At 58.7% G+C, this 18,317-nt stretch overlaps 7 protein-coding genes across 7 annotated transcripts; 2 read left to right on the top strand and 5 right to left on the bottom strand.

The window, feature by feature from the left end:
• Positions 1-1,576: 1,576 nt before the first annotated feature.
• Positions 1,577-5,080, bottom strand: A1Q1_05172 (uncharacterized protein; the record flags this gene model as incomplete). The annotated part of the gene is made up of 8 exons (XM_014321979.1): positions 1,577-1,709; positions 1,828-1,875; positions 2,158-2,403; positions 2,457-3,229; positions 3,278-4,317; positions 4,397-4,588; positions 4,635-4,922; positions 5,026-5,080. 8 exons carry the CDS (start codon positions 5,078-5,080, stop codon positions 1,577-1,579), a joined length of 2,775 nt encoding a protein of 924 aa, XP_014177454.1.
• A 656-nt stretch (positions 5,081-5,736) lies between these two features.
• On the bottom strand, positions 5,737-7,455 carry A1Q1_05171 (uncharacterized protein; the record flags this gene model as incomplete). Its single annotated transcript, XM_014321978.1, has 4 exons — positions 5,737-6,645; positions 6,689-6,954; positions 7,137-7,376; positions 7,440-7,455. 4 exons carry the CDS (start codon positions 7,453-7,455, stop codon positions 5,737-5,739), a joined length of 1,431 nt encoding a protein of 476 aa, XP_014177453.1.
• A 1,329-nt stretch (positions 7,456-8,784) lies between these two features.
• A1Q1_05170 (uncharacterized protein) lies at positions 8,785-9,105 on the bottom strand (the record flags this gene model as incomplete). The annotated part of the gene is made up of 1 exon (XM_014321977.1): positions 8,785-9,105. The coding sequence occupies one exon, from the start codon at positions 9,103-9,105 to the stop codon at positions 8,785-8,787; it is 321 nt and encodes a 106-aa protein (XP_014177452.1).
• A 335-nt stretch (positions 9,106-9,440) lies between these two features.
• Positions 9,441-9,764, bottom strand: A1Q1_05169 (uncharacterized protein; the record flags this gene model as incomplete). The annotated part of the gene is made up of 1 exon (XM_014321976.1): positions 9,441-9,764. One exon carries the CDS (start codon positions 9,762-9,764, stop codon positions 9,441-9,443), a length of 324 nt encoding a protein of 107 aa, XP_014177451.1.
• Positions 9,765-10,603: 839 nt separating this feature from the next.
• A1Q1_05168 (transporter) lies at positions 10,604-12,337 on the top strand (the record flags this gene model as incomplete). Its single annotated transcript, XM_014321975.1, has 4 exons — positions 10,604-11,133; positions 11,188-11,305; positions 11,351-11,543; positions 11,592-12,337. 4 exons carry the CDS (start codon positions 10,604-10,606, stop codon positions 12,335-12,337), a joined length of 1,587 nt encoding a protein of 528 aa, XP_014177450.1.
• A 280-nt stretch (positions 12,338-12,617) lies between these two features.
• Positions 12,618-13,118, bottom strand: A1Q1_05167 (uncharacterized protein; the record flags this gene model as incomplete). Its single annotated transcript, XM_014321974.1, has 1 exon — positions 12,618-13,118. The coding sequence occupies one exon, from the start codon at positions 13,116-13,118 to the stop codon at positions 12,618-12,620; it is 501 nt and encodes a 166-aa protein (XP_014177449.1).
• A 3,071-nt stretch (positions 13,119-16,189) lies between these two features.
• Positions 16,190-16,468, top strand: A1Q1_05166 (uncharacterized protein; the record flags this gene model as incomplete). Its single annotated transcript, XM_014321973.1, has 1 exon — positions 16,190-16,468. The coding sequence occupies one exon, from the start codon at positions 16,190-16,192 to the stop codon at positions 16,466-16,468; it is 279 nt and encodes a 92-aa protein (XP_014177448.1).
• Between the last annotated feature and the right edge of the window lie 1,849 nt (positions 16,469-18,317).

Here is an 18,317-nt window from a genome sequence, read left to right as displayed (position 1 = left end):
TCCAGGTTTCTGCTCAGGTTCTCCTCTGCTAGTCTGCCTGACCGCAGAACAAGGTCTGCGGCTCAGTCCCGGGACACTTAGACTCGGTCTCCTCCTCCTGAGCACTAAGCTGCAGTCAGTGATTGGCGTCTGTGCGCCCTTCCTCTCTGCTTTGTCTCACACTCTATGTCTGGTTTCTTGGCAAGCCCCAGCAGAGCCAAGGAGACGATTGTCATAGGCCAGACGCTCGAAATAGAGCCAGCTTCTCACCTCACGGCCGGTCCCAGGCTGCACTGTGCTTGGCTCCTTGCCCTTGTGCCCGATTTACCGTTGCCAAGACGTAGCAGCTACTTCTGGGACCCTGGGTGGGTCTCGTGAGCGTGGAGACTCTGCAGGGAGAGTACCAAGCCTCCGAGGGTGCAGGAAGAGCAGTTGACGCCATCATCTGATCGCACCGAGGCACGTAGCTCGGCAGGGGAAGGACCAACAGGGTTCGCAATACTCTTCACTAGCACCCGCCATCCCATTCAGGGGGCCATGCTTGAGAAAGTCGGAGGCACTGGGGCTCACTCGAGGTCAGCAGCAAGGAGCCATGAGCAATGTTGAAGAATTCAGTCATACGTTCTGTCGCAACCCTAACCGCAACCCTGGACGGCGACAGGACATCGCCCAGTCATAATACGAGCTGCTGCCACTTTCGGCCGGGCTGCTCATGCCCGCGTGCCAGAGAGTTATCAGATAACTCGCCAAGGCACGCTACCGCTTTTCATTAACGCCCGAACGTAAGGGCGTTCCATGCGTTCCCACAAATCCGCGACATCGTCCCCGCCAGGCTACAAGACACCGGCCGAAAATGGCTCATGGAGGCACTGGAGCTCCCGGAAAACCCGGAGGCTCCAATGCCTACATTCTGCCGTTCTGGCTCCACTGGCCAACTGGGCCAAACTTTTGCCTCGATCACCTGCCCCTTCCTCCCCCACACGCTCGTCTTGACGACCATACAGATCTGTCTCTAACCAAAGAACGATGCTGCGCTGACTGGTTCACCGCAGTAGCTGAACTAGATCTCGGTCCAGCCCAAGATATGCATAGCGTGTGCCTTCGGCTGTCGATCACACTGCTCGCGTGCGCAAGAATAGGTTATCGGCGATTACTGCGCAGAAAGCACGGCTCAGCACGAACTGGCTCAACGTATCTTGCCTTGTCTGATAAACTCGTCGGCCGCAATGCCAGTATTGCTGCATCCCTGAGGCATATGGGTGCGGAAGTGGGAATGACTTTCATCAGTTTGCTTGCCAAGAGAAGCCCGCACGAAGGGTTGAATACCGCACCTGAAGGTGGACAACGAGAGGCTGGGGCGGCGACTTTTCCCGCCCACTCGTTCTAAACCCTTCTCCCGAGACTGCAAGTTCGCTCGGCGGTTGGGTACCTCCCCATGACAAGGCTCTATTTACCTCAGCAGGCCACTCTTGGCAGTCAGGTGCTGCATGCTGGTTCTATTTCTTCTCTACAGATGGGCTTGGCCCAGGCTTGCAAGCCCACATGTCGATTCACCTGGCTGGCGACCAATTTATGGCTGCGTTCCATCGCATCGTCGTTACTCCATGGAATGTTGCTCCGTTATCGTCTCGGCGAGCCGGGCGAACTTGGGGGTGATCACAGCGTTTCTAGTCACAACAAAGGAGTTGTGTGGAACATAAGAAGCGGCAGGCGCCGCAGTGCGTGAGGAACTGGGACGGCGTGTTGGACGTCTTAAGTTACGCCCCAAGACCGGACTTCGTGTTCTTGACAATAGCAGTGATTCTTCGGCCGATCAGCATGTCACTTATATGTAATGATGGTACTCACGGTACGTCGAGGCCTCCGGCTCGGCCAATGGCGGCGCCCTCGCTCCATCTGTGATCGGTGTCAGCAGGGAATATCGCTAAGGTTGGTGCTCGCGTAGGTCGGTTCGGTGGTCCGGCTTCAGGGAGGGATACATTTCCCGGCCCTCCTTGTGCCAGGTTCTCAACTCTGCTCCCCACGGAGACGGCCGAACAACGAGCAGCGAGCACGCAGTGAGGCGCGACTCCATGTGCTTCAACATTGCTGCCTCAGGTACCCGAAGTTACCGTCATCTTCGACACCCAACGACAGCCTCGAAATGCACTTCCGACCTAGGGGAGCCAGTAAACTTACCCCATCATACTCAGCAGGCGATGGCCGACATTGTCTTCTCCAATCTTCTCAGCGCCCTCACCAACGGTCTCACCGTCACGCACGCGGGCGGAGGGTCCACCGCTCGGTCCCTTGGGTCCCTTCTTACCGGAGCCGCGGGCGTAGAGGGCCTTATAGAACGACTGGCCGGCATTCTCGGACGCAGCGAGAAGGCGCTCAAGCTTGTCCTCGTCTGCCATCCGCGAACGGGCTAGCTTGATGAGAATCCTGGGCGTTAGCCGAAAAAAACGCACAGCTCAGCCCTATCAGCATCTACTCACGGGAACCTCGAATTGCCCTTGCCCTTGGACTTCGACTTCAGGTCATAGAGCTCGGCGAGCATGTGGACCTTCCTACGCGTCTCCTTGTCCATGGGGGGAAGGGGAAGGGTGGTCTTGCCATTGTCGAGAAGGAAGGTCGTGATCTGAGTATTGATCTGCCTGAGGGTGAGAGGGAGGAGGGCGACGCGGCCGCCGCGAGTGGGGATACCGCTCCAGTCGTCATCCGAGACGTCGAACATGTCGGCGACCTCGGACGCGCTGCCGGGAATCAGATGCGCGATGCTGGCGGCGGCAGACTTGCTGCCAAGCTTGGTCGCCTTACGACCGGCCATTGTTAACGCCATGCGTAAAGCTTCGCGTTCACGCTTCTTCTCGGCCTTCTTCTCGCGGTCACGCTGCCACATGTCGCGCAGCTCGGGTGGGATGTGCGAGCCCTTCTTGTCCTTCTTGGCCGGTGCGATCGGGAGGTCCGCGTCGAACGTGCCGGACTGTACAGCCCGGAACACTGCCTTCCTCTCTTTGCGCGACGCAGCCATGACACCGCCGTCGAGGGCATCTTCCATGCTCTCCGCGAACCAAGTTTCCTCGTCCTCCGTGTTCCAGGTATTGTTGCCCTGGAAGTAGCTGTCTTCATCTGGAGATTCCTCTTGCTGATCATATGCTTCTTGCAGCGCGCCGAAGGAGTTAACATTGCTGTCGTCGGCTTCGTCGCTGTCACTGTCGTCCTCCTCGTCAGAGGAGTTGATGTTCGAAGACGCGGCTCTGAACGGGTCCTGCGCATGGTCAGTCAGGACCACAGTTTCAAACCTGAGTTCACTTACCCTGATAGGAGCTTTGCCCTTGGCAGGTAACTCCTCGTACTCGTCCGAATCGGTCTCGACATCGACGCCGAGTTCGCCGCCCGTGCCCTGTCCGAAGCCAATGCCGCGGCTGAAGCGCGCCATAGCCTCGTAGTCGAGTTCGGAGTCGACGTCTTCCTCCAGCTGCTGGTCTTCGTCGTCAAGTCCAGCCGAAGCAAAGCGCTCACCGAGCTCATCGACCTCGACCCCGACGACGCCGGCGGCCTCCATGTCGGAGCCCCAGTCGACATCCGAGTCGGCACGCATGCGGGCTTCTTGGCGCTTGCGGCTCTTACGGCTGGCACGCTTGGCACGCTTCGCGGCCTTCTTCTCCTTGCGGCTCATGCCGATGCGCGGGTCGATGTACACCGAGCTCAGCTCGAAGTCGGTAGAAACTTGGGGTCGTGACGTGGAAGCAGATGGGAGAGAAGCCACGGGATCGGCAATGAGCTGCGGCCGGAACACGATGTCTTCCACATCGTCGGTGGGAGGGGCGGCCGACCCGATGGGGGCGGTAGACGCGGTAGTATCGTACAGCGGTCGGTCGTAGGACATGGTGGCGTCGGCGCCGGTGTCGTCGACGAAGAAGAGGTCGGAAGCATCTGCGTCCGCGGCAGAGTCCAATGCGAGGGTAGTGTCCTCTGCGCCCTCTTCGTCGTTGATCGGGGACGACGATGTGGCATCATTGTCAGGCACCTGGTGCACCTCGGTTGCGACTGCGCTCGTTGTCTCGATGAGCACCTCGTCATCGACGGGAACGGCCTCGGCCTGCACAACGGAGACTTGCGTCTGGACAACCCTGACGAGTCCTTCGTCATCTTCAAACTCAGCGGCCGGAGCAGTGTCGTCCTCAGTGACTGTAGATGTGTCGCTCTCGTCCATGGCCGCTTCCGGCTCCTCATCGTCACCAGAAGGAAGACCACTAGGGGGTCCAGCTTCATCTTCGCTCTGTGCAGAGCTGACGGGCGCACTCTCTCCGATATCGTCTTCAGTGTCTTCGATCACGACGTCTTTGACAAGGTCTGAAGTCAGCTATCCGCGGCGTGTCCGATGGTTGAATTTTTGAATTTGCCTCCCGAATCGGATACCCCCGTTCGCTACCTCCGCTCAACGCGCTCAGATTAATCCAACCACTCCGGTCGGCACTCGCTCTAGCGGGAAGGGAGAATTTTCGGAGAGGGACAGTCACCGAGCACCGCAGAGACACGGAGGTATTGCTTCCAAACATGAAAGCTGCAGCATCGTTTGCCCTCGGCCAATGCTCGAGGAGAACCCCCGCGTCGCCGGCCGGGTCTTGGCTCTAACCCCTTGCCGAGTAACCTCAGATTTGCGCACTCACCTTCCTCGTCCTTCACGTCCACCTCTCCGTCACGGAAGAGCTCGCCAGCCTTGATGAATAACGGCGCCCAGCCGCCGCCCCAGGTAACTACGCCATCGAGAATGATAGCTGGGTGGCGACGCGATCCAGATCCAAGTCCTGTTGTCGGCGTACGCGCTCCGCTTGAAGGCGTAGTGCGTCCCAGTCCTATTCCACCACGGATACCACGCCCTCGTCCTCGGAACTGCTCTCGTGGCCGGTCGGGCATATCGCGCGGCGTTTGCGGGCCGAAAGGCTCGACTTGGATTTCTGCCGTCAGCCCACAGATGCTCTGGTCAGCTCTCGAGGGAAAGAACAGCAGGCCGACCCGGGCTAAGGGCGAAACTTTTCTCCGGGTACTGTAGTCACTCACGCATCTTCCTGTAATTGTTGCTGCTCGCGTTGACCTTGTTGTAGTCGAGACCCATATTGGAGTAGTCGGCTCCAAAGTGGCCGCCACGGAGTGTCCGGCCTCCGCCGCGAGCAGCACCGCCTCCACGACCACCACCTCGTCCTCCTCGTCCACCACCTCCTCCAAACCCTCCTCTTCCTCGAGATCCGCCTCGTCCGCGGCCTCGCTGGCCTCCGCCGCGTCCCCGGGATGGTCCTGGTGAACCGAGTCCCAGGAAGTCGTTGAAACTCTGCCTCGGCATCGTCGTCGTCGTTGTTGTCACAAATAAATGCGGTTCAAAATCCAATGCCTGTGTATCGCTTGTGCCGTAAGTCGATAGTATGCTATGCGTGCGGGTATGTGTCGTTCACAAGAGATGCAGAAACGGGAACGGCAGATAAAGATTGCACTCGAACGTGTAGACCCTCCACCGGCGGCTCGGATCCGAGCGAAGTCAGTCTGACGCTGCCACGTGCGCGTGGGTCACGTGCGCTCGTCGTCAATAGCAATCTTGTCAACAACGTCAGTGGCGTGTCGCAGGACCGCAACGCCTTCCCTCAGAATGTCATGACCGTGTGCAGTGACACACCTACTACACATACGCCCATGCACCAGATCTCCTTGTATCATAATCACATCGCATCTCTCGATGACGCTATGGGACTCGCCCGATAGCTGTGTACTGTCGTACGCTTAGTGCGCAGCCTGCATGCTGGCGTGCTGCTGGGACTGCGTGTTACCGACCGCGCTGCTGGCGCCGTTCGGCGAGCGCGTGTGCTGCTGATCCTTGCGCGCAGCCCTCTCAGCCTGAACAATGGCGGCTGCCGGGCGCGTAGCCTCGAGCGTGCTGAGCTCGACGGTGAAGTCGCCGCCGGTGTCCTGGCGCGACCAGGTGGCAGGGTTGAACACGCTGAACGGTCCGCGGATGACGGACGGCTGAGAGGACTGGTCCCCATGCAGATCGATTTGAGACAGCGGTCCAGACGTGATCCACACACGCAGGTCGGTGCTGAAGCGCCAGCCACGGTTGTACAGCTCCTCGGCGACCATAAGCTGGACAATGTCCTGGGGCGCAGAGTAGAAGATGTAGAACAACGTCTCCTCGGCGAAGTTGGGCAGCTTGGACTCGACGGGGGGCGGGACAACATGGTAGCAGCTCGGGATAACGAACATATCCTCGATCTGCGGGGGATGCTGCATCGATGTCGGATCCACCCATGGCGTAACGAACGTGGAGTACAGCGGGTCGCTGCTCTGGATGTCCATACCAAGCTCCTGGAGGTCCTCGCCGAACATGAGCATGCCCCTGTCTCCCTTGCCCATCTGTGTCCGAATCTCATACAGGAGAGCCTTCAATCCCCACTTGTCCACGGGTGAGGAGAGGATCTGCTGCACAGGTCGGACCAGAGGCTCGTTTTGGCGCGACGGCGACTGTCTCGTCCATGACTCTGTCGTTGACGGTGGCCGGGCGGTGGCTGCTCCCATTTGCGGATTGGACGACGTCGCGGTATTGGACTGAGAACTCGGTGGTCCGTTGAGGTGTGACTGGGGGGAACCCGGCTGGCCCTGTCCCGGTCCGCCCATCTTAAGCATGTTGACCATCTGGAGTCAGAGACGCTCGACAGACGTCATTGAGCTAGCTCACCCGTTGCCCCTTTTCTCCCAGCGCGGGGAAGTCGTCTCGTAACCCCTCGCCCGAGACACCATTGGGCTGCGCAGAAGATGACCCGGGTCCAGCCAGACCTGGGGGCGGCGGCGGGGCACCAAGGCCCTGCTCCATGTGCTGCTGCATGAACATCTGATGCAAGTTGGCGTCGTTGCTGCCGCCCTGCGACTGGGACTGCGTAGCAAAGGAAGAGTTCGTATTTCCGTGCTGGCTGTGGCCGTGGCTCTGGTTCATTGATCCCAACGCTGGGAAATCATTCGGGTCAGCTGCTGTCAGCACACACGCACGTCACATTTGCCGGCGGGGCAGCGAAACACAAAACGGGGTTGTCAACATTGTACACTCCTCACTCCCAGTCTCTTCCCTTTGTGGGAACACAATATCTCCCAGCGTTCCAGTGCTTCGCCACCGCCGATTCAACACCTACTCGCAGCTCTTCCGCCGAATCCTGGAGGTCCAGCGCGACCTAATCCCGAGCTCGGCGGGAAGTTGCCTTGCAGGCCTTGTTGTTGACCCATGATTCCTCCGCGGCCACCCTGTCCAGAGCCAGCCGCGCCGCCGTGTCCAGCAGAGGCGTAGTACATGCCGTTGGCTCCACTCGGTTGAGAAGGTGGGGCGCCCGTTGCTGATCGGTAACCAGCGGGTAGCACTGTCTGTCGTGGTTGTCCTGTTGCGCGTTAGCAAGTGCTTCTTGCCGAGCCCTGCCGAGCCAGAAACCGCTGATAATCACCTCCTTGCCTATTCATAGGGACTGATCGATCGGATAGGCGGGGTCAAGACGTCGAACGTGGTCGTAGGGATCGAGGGAAGTGACAGGTAGGACAAAGTGGAGGGGGTGAAGAAGGCGGGAATCAGGTGTCAGCACACTGTCAAGCGTCGCAACGGCGTCGGATTTCCGGTGCTTGGGAGTCGCGGCTCACTTGGTTCGATGGAACGCCGTTGGAGGTGAGTGTTGATCGAGTGCCGACTGTGAGGTCGATACCGGTAGGGTAGTGGTTACTGGTTCTCGTTGTCGGTGTCCGCCTGAGTGGACAAGCTCACCACCCTCAGCACCACCACAACCCCACGGAGTTTCGGCGTTTTACCCCGGTGGCATCCACCGCCGAGTCGCCACTCAACACCTCGAACTCGATCTCGTGCATTGTGATCGATCATCTCGAAGACAGCATAGACGCCGTACATTCTTGCATCGAAGACAACATCCTTCTAGACTGATTCTAAATCTGTCACGGCAATGCTGTGTGGTTTGGGTGCCAGAGATCGGATGCTTGCTTTGCGCCTCAACCGCCCCGTCCGCAAGGTCTCAACCGCGGCCCCCTCAAACCCAAAGACGAAACTGCACGTTCCTCGCACCTTCTCTGTCGCTCCGCACACCCGCGACTGTTGACTGACTACTGAATCGTTATCCCTTCTGATCGAGGAGGCTAGCACTTCCCTGTACTTTACTGATCTCACCTCGCTCCCTCACGACAGACTCCTGGTCAAAATGAAAGCAACACCATGTGATCACGTTGTCGCGCTTTCCATCCTTGCTTGTCCTCTGAAACTTACATGCACGAGTTCAGTATGCCCGTGTCGCAAACCTGGTCCAGCCCCAAATCTCTGAAAAGGTACCGTTCTTCGTTGCCCAGCAGCATATCTATGAAAGCTTCTAGCTGTAGTCAGACGGATGTGCCTGCACCGACCGATCTGCGAACTACGGTATGCATATGAGAAAAGAGACACCATAAAGGTGCTGGCCACGCTCTACTTGTAAACCTTGAGGAGGCGTCGACTCTGCAAACCACTGCCCAGACAGCCCAGCCTCAGCATCTCCAGAGCTGTGATCGAATGTCCCACACTTGCCTTTGGGTGGGGATGGGTTGGCAGTGCTCGCCGCTCTCAAATGGAAGGTGGACGTCGACGTTTCTGGAGTAGAGGATAGTAGGGCAGCGATAAACCTCCCGAGGCGGTGCGGCGACACCCAAAAGAAAGCGCCCGTGTACAAGTTGGAAAGGCGTTAGAGAGCCAAGCTACGGTGTGCGGTGTGCGTGTGCTTCTCACTCTCCGCGAAGCCTACCGTCTGTGCGCGGAGCCTAAGCCGTGTCGTTGCCGTACCAGTCTTGGTCCTCTGGTGGGTCGGTAGTCCAGCTCCACTGTCCCCACAACGCCTGCGGATGAGCATCGCGGTGCCAGTCCATGAGCATGTTGGCGAGCCAATCGGCGTAGCGGACCGAAACCTCGTTCAGGAATATCGTGAACTCGATGTAGTCCCGCTCCGTCACGTTCCAAGAGAGCTGCGGCTTGTAGTCGGTCAGCTCGAGGACCTTTTCGGCGCATTGGCCGCAATAGCCCTCCGCGACGGTCTCGGGCATCAGGCCGTGATAGGTCAGGATCAGGCTGACTTTCGCCGGCATGGTCGGGTATCGATGCACGAGGGTATGTCGATGCTGTGGAGTGACAATGGAGGAGTGGAAGGAAGCGAAGACACGCGCGAAAATGAGATCGCGCCCATTCTGACCAGCGTGCATCATGCGTCATCGCCGACCTAGCAGAGCATCACGAGTTTATCCGGCGTTCACGAAATTTGCCGATGTCCGAGGTTTACCTTTGCGTCCATCCACAATCTCTTGGCCACGCTGAGGTCGAGAGGGAATACATCTGCAGCAGGACTGTACCGTTTCTAAAACTCTTATCATCTATCACAACAGAGCAGAGCAGCCCAGCTGGTGCATCCGGTTCTACCCGAAATCTAATGCCAAGTGAAGGTCATGAGTCTCGTGGCGGCCTGCTCGGTGGGAAAGTACGTCCATGACCATTCCTTGTAGTGCGCGAAGGGCGTGCCCTGGAGCCAGTTCATAAAGTTGTTCCCGACGGCTATACACGTTTCAGCGTTGGCGCGGTCCATGTAGACTGAGAAAACCTGGCCATCCGGGGTCTTGCGCCAGTCCAGTCCGACATCGTGCAGCGGCGCGCCCCATTGCCGTAGAGCCGGGAGAAACGCTCGCATGAAGGGACCCGCGATTCTGTCGGGCATCGGATCGTGACATGTTATGGCGACTGTCATGAGGGGCATGGTGTGCAGGGATGGGAGGATAAGCTAACGAGCGAAAGCGCACACCATCTTGCGAGATTTATACGGCCGAGGCCAACTAGGAGAAGTCCGTCTCGTCAGAGGAGAAGTCAAGAAGACTGCAACACTCGTGGAAGACATGCTGCCCATGACACCAAGCTGCAACCAGCTGCCTGCCAACACGAGTATCGCGGATGTTCAGCACGATGAGTGCCTCGTGGTACCAGCAACTGGGAAGCATTCCACCTGTTTCAGGAAGGAGTTGCTCATGGAATATTCCGCTTCGAACCCTCGCCTGAATACTCTTGTTCACCGCCTCCACATGTAGCTTCTCCGAGAACGTGAGCCCGAGCCCTTGCAGACGAGCTCGGAATGACAAAGGTGAGTCGATCGACCTCCACTTCGCCTCCGAGTCGATCGTCCCTGAGTGTCTCCACAATCCCAGCGCTGACGGGGATGTCGCAATTTCAGATCTCGTCGACTCATCACATGCCCAAGCACACGTGGTGTCCCACTCTTTGCCCCATGAGTTGGTGTTGCAACGACCACCGCCTTGCAGTCACAACGAATTGGTGAGGAAGCATGTCGATAAGCTAGAGGACTTCCACAGACGTTGAGTCCGTGGATGAATCGAAGTCTTGGCGCCGAGGTTTATACGACTAACCCCGGTCTCTTGCCGGCGGACCGTGTCCGGGGCGGGCCCCGGCGACCAGTAGAAACCCAGCTATTGTCCGAGATAAACCGCCTCCAACCGTCAACGCGAGGTATAAAGTGGGCCGAACGGATCCACCTTTCTCCCCTTCCGTGTAAAACTTCCAGATCCTCTCCATTGCTGCTGCACGATGCACAGACCAGAACACAACGCGACTGACGACATGGCTGCAAGGCCGAGCCTCTCGGCCGCCAGCACGACGAGCACCCACTACGACGAGCACACCCACCACCTCCCTTCCCACCACCACGCTCAGCACGAGCCAGAAGAGGATCTCGAGTACATCCAGCACATGCCTCCGCGGTTAAGGACAAGCATCGATTCGGGGCTCGCCGTCGAGTACGCCGAGGCTGCCGCCGCCAAGGAAGGCGACCACAAGCTCGACAAGCTGGAGAAGTTTGTCGAGAAGGAACCCCCGGTAACGAGTGGAGCGCGGCCGCCGAAACCTCTCGTTGACATCCTCGAGCCTGCGCCCGCTGCTCCGCTCGAGCGCATTGCTTCGGTTGGTCCACCGCCAGATGGAGGGCTCCGTGCGTGGCTGGTCGTCATGGGCTCCGCGTTCAGCATGTTTTGCGTGAACGGCTTCGTGACGGGAACGGGTCAGTTCCAATCGTACTACCTCAACCACCAGCTGAGCTCCTACTCGCCCGCCGAGGTTGCGTAAGTCCTTCCGTCTTGCATGTGCTGACTTCCAGGTGGCTTGCCTCTGTTCAGATCACCATCACCTTCGGCCTCGCTGTCATTTCTGGTGCCATGTTTGACGCGTACACCGCCAGACCGCTTGTCATCATCTCTGCGCTGGGACAGTTCGGCTCTCTCGTTGCCATCGCTTGTGAGTGGCCTGTAGTTGTGGCAGTGGCTGACGTCAGTCTCGAAGAAGTACTATCAGTTTCTCCTGTCGCATGCCGCCTTCGGTGTCGCCGGCGCTATCATCTACTCCCCCGCGTCGGGAATCGCGGCGCATTGGTTCCTGCGAAGGCGCGGCACCGCCGTTGCCGTTATCATGTCTGGCGGTGGACTTGGCGGTGTGATCTACCCGATTCTCGTCAAGAACTTGACCGACCGGTTTGGTGAGTCCTAGTAGCCCAAACTTCCTGGTATGAAACGCTGACCATCAGCATGGCGCGACGCAATCCTGATCCTGGCCGGCATCCACTTCTGCCTGATGCTCCCACCCTGCCTGTTCATGAAGAAGCGTCTGCCGAACCGCCCTCCCGTGCCGATCCGCGCCCTGGCAAGGCCCTGGAAGGACGTTCGTTACTGCTTCCTTGTCCTGGGACAGTGTATCGCGAACATGGTCGTTTTCTCGCCCTACTTTAACGCGGGGCTGTATGCGAGCTCGAACGGCGCCAACGCCACCATCGTCGGGTACGCCGTCACGATCCTGCAGTCTGGCAACGTCGTGGGACGCCTCTCGTCTGGCCCGCTCGCGGACCGTTTCGGGACGTGGCTCATGTACGTCGCCTCGGCGGCGAGCTGTGCCGTTGCCCTGTTCGCGTTCTGGATCGCGCGCATGAACGAGGGCGCCACCGTTGCCGGACTTGTGCTCTACGGTATGGTTAGCGGCGCGCAGCTCACGCTCCCGCCTGCTGTGATTGCGACGATCTCGCCTGCCCACGAAATCGGCATGCGCGTGGGCATGCTCTGGACCATGCTCGCTATTCCCATGCTTGTTGGACCCGTCATTACGGGAGAGCTCATCACTGCCGCAGGAAGGACGTACAAGTGGGCTGGGCTTTGGAACGCGCTCATGTTCTGCGTCGCGGCGAGTTTGCTGAACCTGCCTGGTGTGCTGAAGTGGTTCAGGGACCGCAAGGCGGGCAAGGCGGGCTCGAACGATATCGCACAGCCTGAGACGGCGTGATCGGAAGCTGTAGAGATGGGGGACAGTTCAGAGGACGATAGTGGACGAATGCGTAACGAAACTCAACAGGGATACCGGGATTATAATCATCATCATCAGCATCGACATCAAACATCGAACAACACCAGAACGGCGCACGTATGCACAAATACTACTACTTCAGCTCCTCATGTTTGCATGTATCACGAGTATCCGCTACGTACTGACTTGGCACCCAGCGTGCGGTCGTCTAATGCCTAGTTCGAGCTCGACCATCGTCTCCCCTTGCAAGCTCCCAGCCTCACTCCGTATCCGGGCTTGACGAACGTCCCCGTTCCTCGCAGCGCTTCATCCCCCTGTCCTTCAGCATGCTCCAGTCTCCAGACCACTTCTCCTCCCCCTGTTGCGTTAAGCTCCAATCCAGCGGTCTCAGCTTTCTTCCCTTTTCTTCCCATCTGATCGCCCGATTATACCCATTGCCCCCGTTCTGCAGCTTGACAGACTTGCTCAACCGGGCCCGCTCGAGGGGCGAGCGAGGCAGCTGGACTTGGAACCCGGATCGCGCCGAGTAGATGGGAAAGATCTGGACCCGCTGCAGACGCTTGTACTCTTTGTAGTCTTGTGTCGAGAGCGCGGGTAGAGTTTGCAGGACTTGCGCGACTGAGGGGAGCGGGACGTGCGCGCGCGATGGAGGAGGCTTGAACGGTTGTCGCGGGTCATGTCGAGTGTGACTGTTACCGTCTGGAGGGGAGGTGGGGCAAGAGAAGGACTGGAGGAACTGCGGTCTTCGCTCTTGCGTCATGGTGAGATGATGATCATGATGTGGGTGGTCTTGAGGATCATAAAGGTGCTTGAAGTTGGACGATGGTGATTCCGTCCAGTGTGGGAGGTGGGTAAGAGGCGTACGGCAGCGGGGGGTGCGACGCCGACACACACGGCGGCTGTGTGTGCAGTACGTCGTCGTCAGTGTTCATCAGCAATAGGTAGTTCGTGTCGTTGTCAGAGATTGATGCGTACACCATCAGTAGTGTCCATCACCGATCTGGCCGCTGCTAGTCGTTGCTTCGTGATCGGAGATGTCGTTAGTGGGTGTCGTTACACCGCTGTCGTCATTGTGTATGGGTCAACGCCATCATTAGAAGTGTGCACAACAATGTGTCGTCGTCAGTGGGTACCTCCTCTTCATGCCGACCGAAATTGGGCGGGATCGAGGACGGAGGTGGTCATTGAGGACCCAGATCTTTGATCTGACAATCTCAGGCGTCGCAGTGTGTGCATAGGCGCTGCGTCGGTCCACTTATACGCCATTGGCGTCAACGACGTCTCGAACAGTCCGGGTGCTCAACCGAGAGGGGTGGCAAGCCGGGAGCCCAATTCATCCTTCCGCAGCTGCCACTGAAGCCTGCAAGCACACGCCACGCTCTGTAGGTCTACATTCTACGATTAGCCACCCAGGCTCGAACGCCTTGACCCATAGACGATAAGGCCATGGGCCCCATTCTGGTCTCTGTTTCCTGCAATGCAGTGCAGTCACGAGCACCCAACCCCGTCCCTTATCGCACTTCCTCCCGAGAGGCCGATCAGAGGCCGTGCATGAGTCCGTGCGGTCGCGGCGTCATCCGGCACTGCAGCTCCGGGCGGGCGCCGCCAGCCCTGCAGCCAAGCCCTCACACTACTCGTTCCCCTTGTTCCGTTTGTCCTATGTAGCCCTCCACTTTACACTGGCCTGGACTAAACCTCCTCTTGTGGAAGGAGTAGTCAACGGAGTGCACGGGGCTGGGGTTTCGGCTTCCGTTAGTCTGTGCGTTACAGCACTACTGACAGACATCACTATGGCTGAACTGAGCATATGCAGACAAATGGCATGGTATGCGCATGTGCAGGCCGGTCACCGACGCGCGATGGCCGGGAGACGAGTGCCGAGGCTGCATGGCTGCAGTTCAGCCAGGCCAGCCAACAGGTTGTTTTGGTGGCGTTCGGGCTGGCACAGGCGATGACGAGTGTCCGCGCACAAACAATCTTCGCGCTCCCTGCCTCCCTTGTTTCCTCGCGCGAGCCGCTCGCGCGCTTCTGCGACGCGCATGATTCGCGTTAGATCCATGCCTGCATAGCTGTACAGCCGCCTGCACGAACTTTTCTCCAAACGATGCGTGCAGCTGCTTCTCGCTTCTCTTCTTCTCGTCTATGCATCCATCCCCTTCGTTCTCCGGCATCATACCCCCCTCCACCCCGCTCGATCAGCTCGATTTATACCCCACCGTGTGACGGGCTGGATCGGCATCACGCCCACACAAGCGCGTCACTGTCGCCATACCCGCCCACGCCGAAACAAGGGCACGAGTCTACCGCCGCGGCACCCTCCCCGCCGAGGCCGGCATGCTGGCCACATTCACCTACGTCCTACCCTACCACTTCTCCTCTGCGGAATGGGAGGGGGTCCGAAACGTCATCGTCGCGACGATACCGGAACACACGGCGTATGAGCTCTGGGCGCACGCCGATGCCTATGGCACCGAAGTGACGGTTCGAGTGGAGTGTGGGGAGGGAGCTGATGGGTTGAATCTGAGGATCAGGGAGGCTATTGTTAACTGCTAGCCTTGCTGCGCAGCTGCAAGCACGAAGCGCACAGGCGCTAGCGGTGACAGGTCCGAAGCAGAGAAGCAGAGGAAGGAGTGGGAGAGCGGAGAGAGCGCAACCGCTCAACCCCGGTTGTTATCAAGCTCCGACAAACATCTCGCAGCAAAACCTCGAGCGCACAACCACATCGCATCAGTGATCAGTGACAAGAAACGTGCTTATCGCACTGCCGTATCTCCAGCGAATCGACAAGCACGACCCCGACGTCATCGCAGCATCGCTGGAATCAGAAAACATGCCGTGTCTGCTCCCGCCTAGCTACGGAGTGACTGCGAGAAGGGGCGCAGAGACGCTGGCATCTTGGGAGAGTGAGAAAAACAGAGTTCGACGCGCGCCACACGCCGATCTGCGAGCCTGGGCCCAAATCGTCCAAAGCAAAGGGAAGGCCGGAATCGGTGCCCGCCGCCCGCTCATTTCGAACCTCGCCCTGGACACCTGGGGTTCGCATTTCGCGCATTTTCGAACGCTCGACCAGATTCGATTTTTCCACACCCTTACGAGTCCCACTCGCCAGCGCGTCGCTTGCGAGCGGCGCGCAGGCGCTGATTGCGCTGGCCAAGCCTTTTCTCCAGATCTCCTCGGTTCTTATTTCGGGCTATGGTGCCAGGGCAGAAAACGTGCACTCTGGCCCTGCACGCGCTGTACGCGCTGTAGCTAGCTTGGGTGGGAGGCAAAGCGACTCGGCATACTCGGCGCCAGTACGAGCGGGTGGCGCATTGCTCCCGGCGGGTCATGTTCTAAACTAAACCAAAGTCGAAACCAGAATTCGAATTTTGGGATTAGGGGAAATGCAAGTCGTAGTGGAGGCCGCGAGCCCGCTTACGCCGCCTGTTGCCTCGCTTGCCCTCGCCTCTAAGGCTCTCTTGGTGGGCTCGCCTCCACCGTAGCCTCCACTACTCCACCTCCACCGTAGCGACAGTTCGAAAATCGACTCCACAACCCAGCCCCCACGCCAGGGTCCTAAGTCCGACTCGTATTTGCGTCGGCCTTCTGACTAGAGCGGGCAACGCGACCGCGCAAACCACGCAGGGCAACGCAAAACATAAAAAGCATCGGTGACTTGATGCAACACCTCCTCCCAACGACCATCAGTTTTTCCTCTGCTCTACACCACAGCGAGCACACATCTATATACGGCAGTTGACTACTCCTGCCTAGCCGTACACCACTACATCACAACATCACAACACTATAACACCAAGGACAACAAGCCCCGCATCGCTGCGCTCGTCCGAGATGCCCTCCTGCACCGTCCACTTCCCGACGACCTACACCGCCGCCCGCTGGCTGGCCCTCCGCTCCGAGATTGTCGATGCGCTGCATCTATCCAATTCGCACGACTTTGAGCTCGACGTCTCCTTCTCCCACGGCACGAGTGTCACTGTCAACCTGAAGGATGGCGACGAGGACGTTGCACGCCAGCTCGAGCGCCTCGCGCGCGATTTCGACGGAAGGCCCGCCGACCCCGAGAGCGATTACTCCAGCGCTAGCGAGGGAGGGTACTCGCCTCCGTAAGCGTGTGCGCTCGAAGGTTCTCGACGAGGTGCGATGCTTCGCGCTCGCACGCTCGCTCCGCAAGACAACATGACAAGACGAAACGAAAATGAACGTTTGTTCATCAGTGTGGCTGAAGCCGCCACAACAATAATACCTACCACCTTTGTAATCCACCACTCTCTGCCTGATTCAGGCACGTTGTAGTCTGTCCATAGACCATGCTATTGTTGTATATCTCTTACATCTGTGCCCTTTGCACGTTTGTTTCTCTGTTGGCGTGCTAGACGCACTGTTGTGCTGTGGTGGTGGTTGCCACCGCGACAGCGCAACGGTATGCAGATTTGCGCAATGCTTCCCGCATTCTCATCGCTTGCATCTCTGGACTAACGCATGTGCATATACGTCGCGGTGGTTCAGATCGGACGCGGACGCGAGCCACCGCTTCGCCCCTCGACAGGTTTGCGTCACCAGCCAGCCAAGCCCACAAGCCAGTGGCAAGTGGCCGATTCGAAAATGGCCCGAATCAGAATTCGAAACGCGGCGACTAACCCTGGACCCATCTCTTGCGATAAGGAAGGTACGAAGGCTACGGAGGCACGCCCCACCTGCTCGCTCCACTTGCTTCACTCGGCATACTCGGCCCACCTGGGCAAGCTGGGGTCAGTTTATTCACGTGCAACGGCAGCATGATCCGACCGGCCACTTTGTTGAGGATGGGGGGTAGAAGTGTGGGGTAAATCCTGTGGCCCCGCATCCATCATGACGGTCAAGAGCGACAGTAATGCGGGGAAGCCGCCTCTTGCCGACACTCCGAGTTGTGGGCCAATGGCAGCGCCGCGAGATACCGATCAGTCGTCCCGATCGCCCTCCTTGCATCCGGAACAAGGTGGATATCGCACCCACACCTGGTGGGCGAGCAAGCTGGAATGCGGGGCAGTCGGTGTCTTGCCCGACTGACCCGATATGCATGCTCGGATGAGGCCGACGAGGTGTGGAGAAGAGATCAAAAGGGAGGTGGAGAGGAGGGAGGTGCCGGACAAGCCGGACTATGCCGATTTTCGAGCCGGAGCTGGAGCCGGAAGGCTTGGCTTTCGATTGCAGATCGGCAACGAGGGAGCTGAGAGCGGGAGGATATTGCAGATCGTTGCCTTGCGTCACTAACCCCCTGCACCGATGTCTGCGATGAGCGACTTCCGCACGACTTCCTACCCACCGGAACATATGTACTGGGAGCTTGGGGACACAACTGATCACCACCTCGTCTTGATTGTCTTGGCATCGTGGCCGCATACTCAATGACTCGATGAGTGATTAGGGTTCTCGCGCCAACCTAAAGTAGACCTTGTCCATTGGCTATTGAGTCCTATTAGTTCAGGCCGCTTCTGGATTTCGCAGGTGGTCGCAGCCCTTTTCTACCCGAAGTGGGTGAGCAGACGGTCAGTATGCTAACTTTGAACGGGTATTGCGCTTTCTACGCTCTGCGCGCGCCCATGAGCGTCTGCGCCTTTTGCTGACCAGGAGAGCCGCGCTGTGTGTGCATAGTGCGGTGCGCAATCGCGCGATTCGGTGAGGCATCGCGACCTGAGGCACGCGGCGCAGGGGCGGTAGTCTCATGGCGCAGGAAGGCGGACCCGGTACGACGCCGATTAAGGACACCCAGCGTGCATGGGTCTTGGGTCATTGGTAGTTCAACGCCAAGGGGGAAGGGGGAAGGGAGGGGCGGCGGTCATGCACACGTCTCACCTTCGGTGTCACTTTCGTCAATCGGCACGCAGCGTCGGTCGTGAGAAGCACAAAGCACACTGTGACACGACACAGCAGTCCAGCGGCGCAGAGTGCACAGCACACACCGCCTGGCCGTCTCGCG

Source organism: Trichosporon asahii (genome assembly GCF_000293215.1).
Source record: "Trichosporon asahii var. asahii CBS 2479 unplaced genomic scaffold scaffold00071, whole genome shotgun sequence".
Classification (NCBI taxonomy): domain Eukaryota; kingdom Fungi; phylum Basidiomycota; class Tremellomycetes; order Trichosporonales; family Trichosporonaceae; genus Trichosporon; species Trichosporon asahii.
The sequence above is the reverse complement of the archived record's forward strand: the minus strand, read 5'-3'. Positions and strand labels throughout refer to the sequence as shown.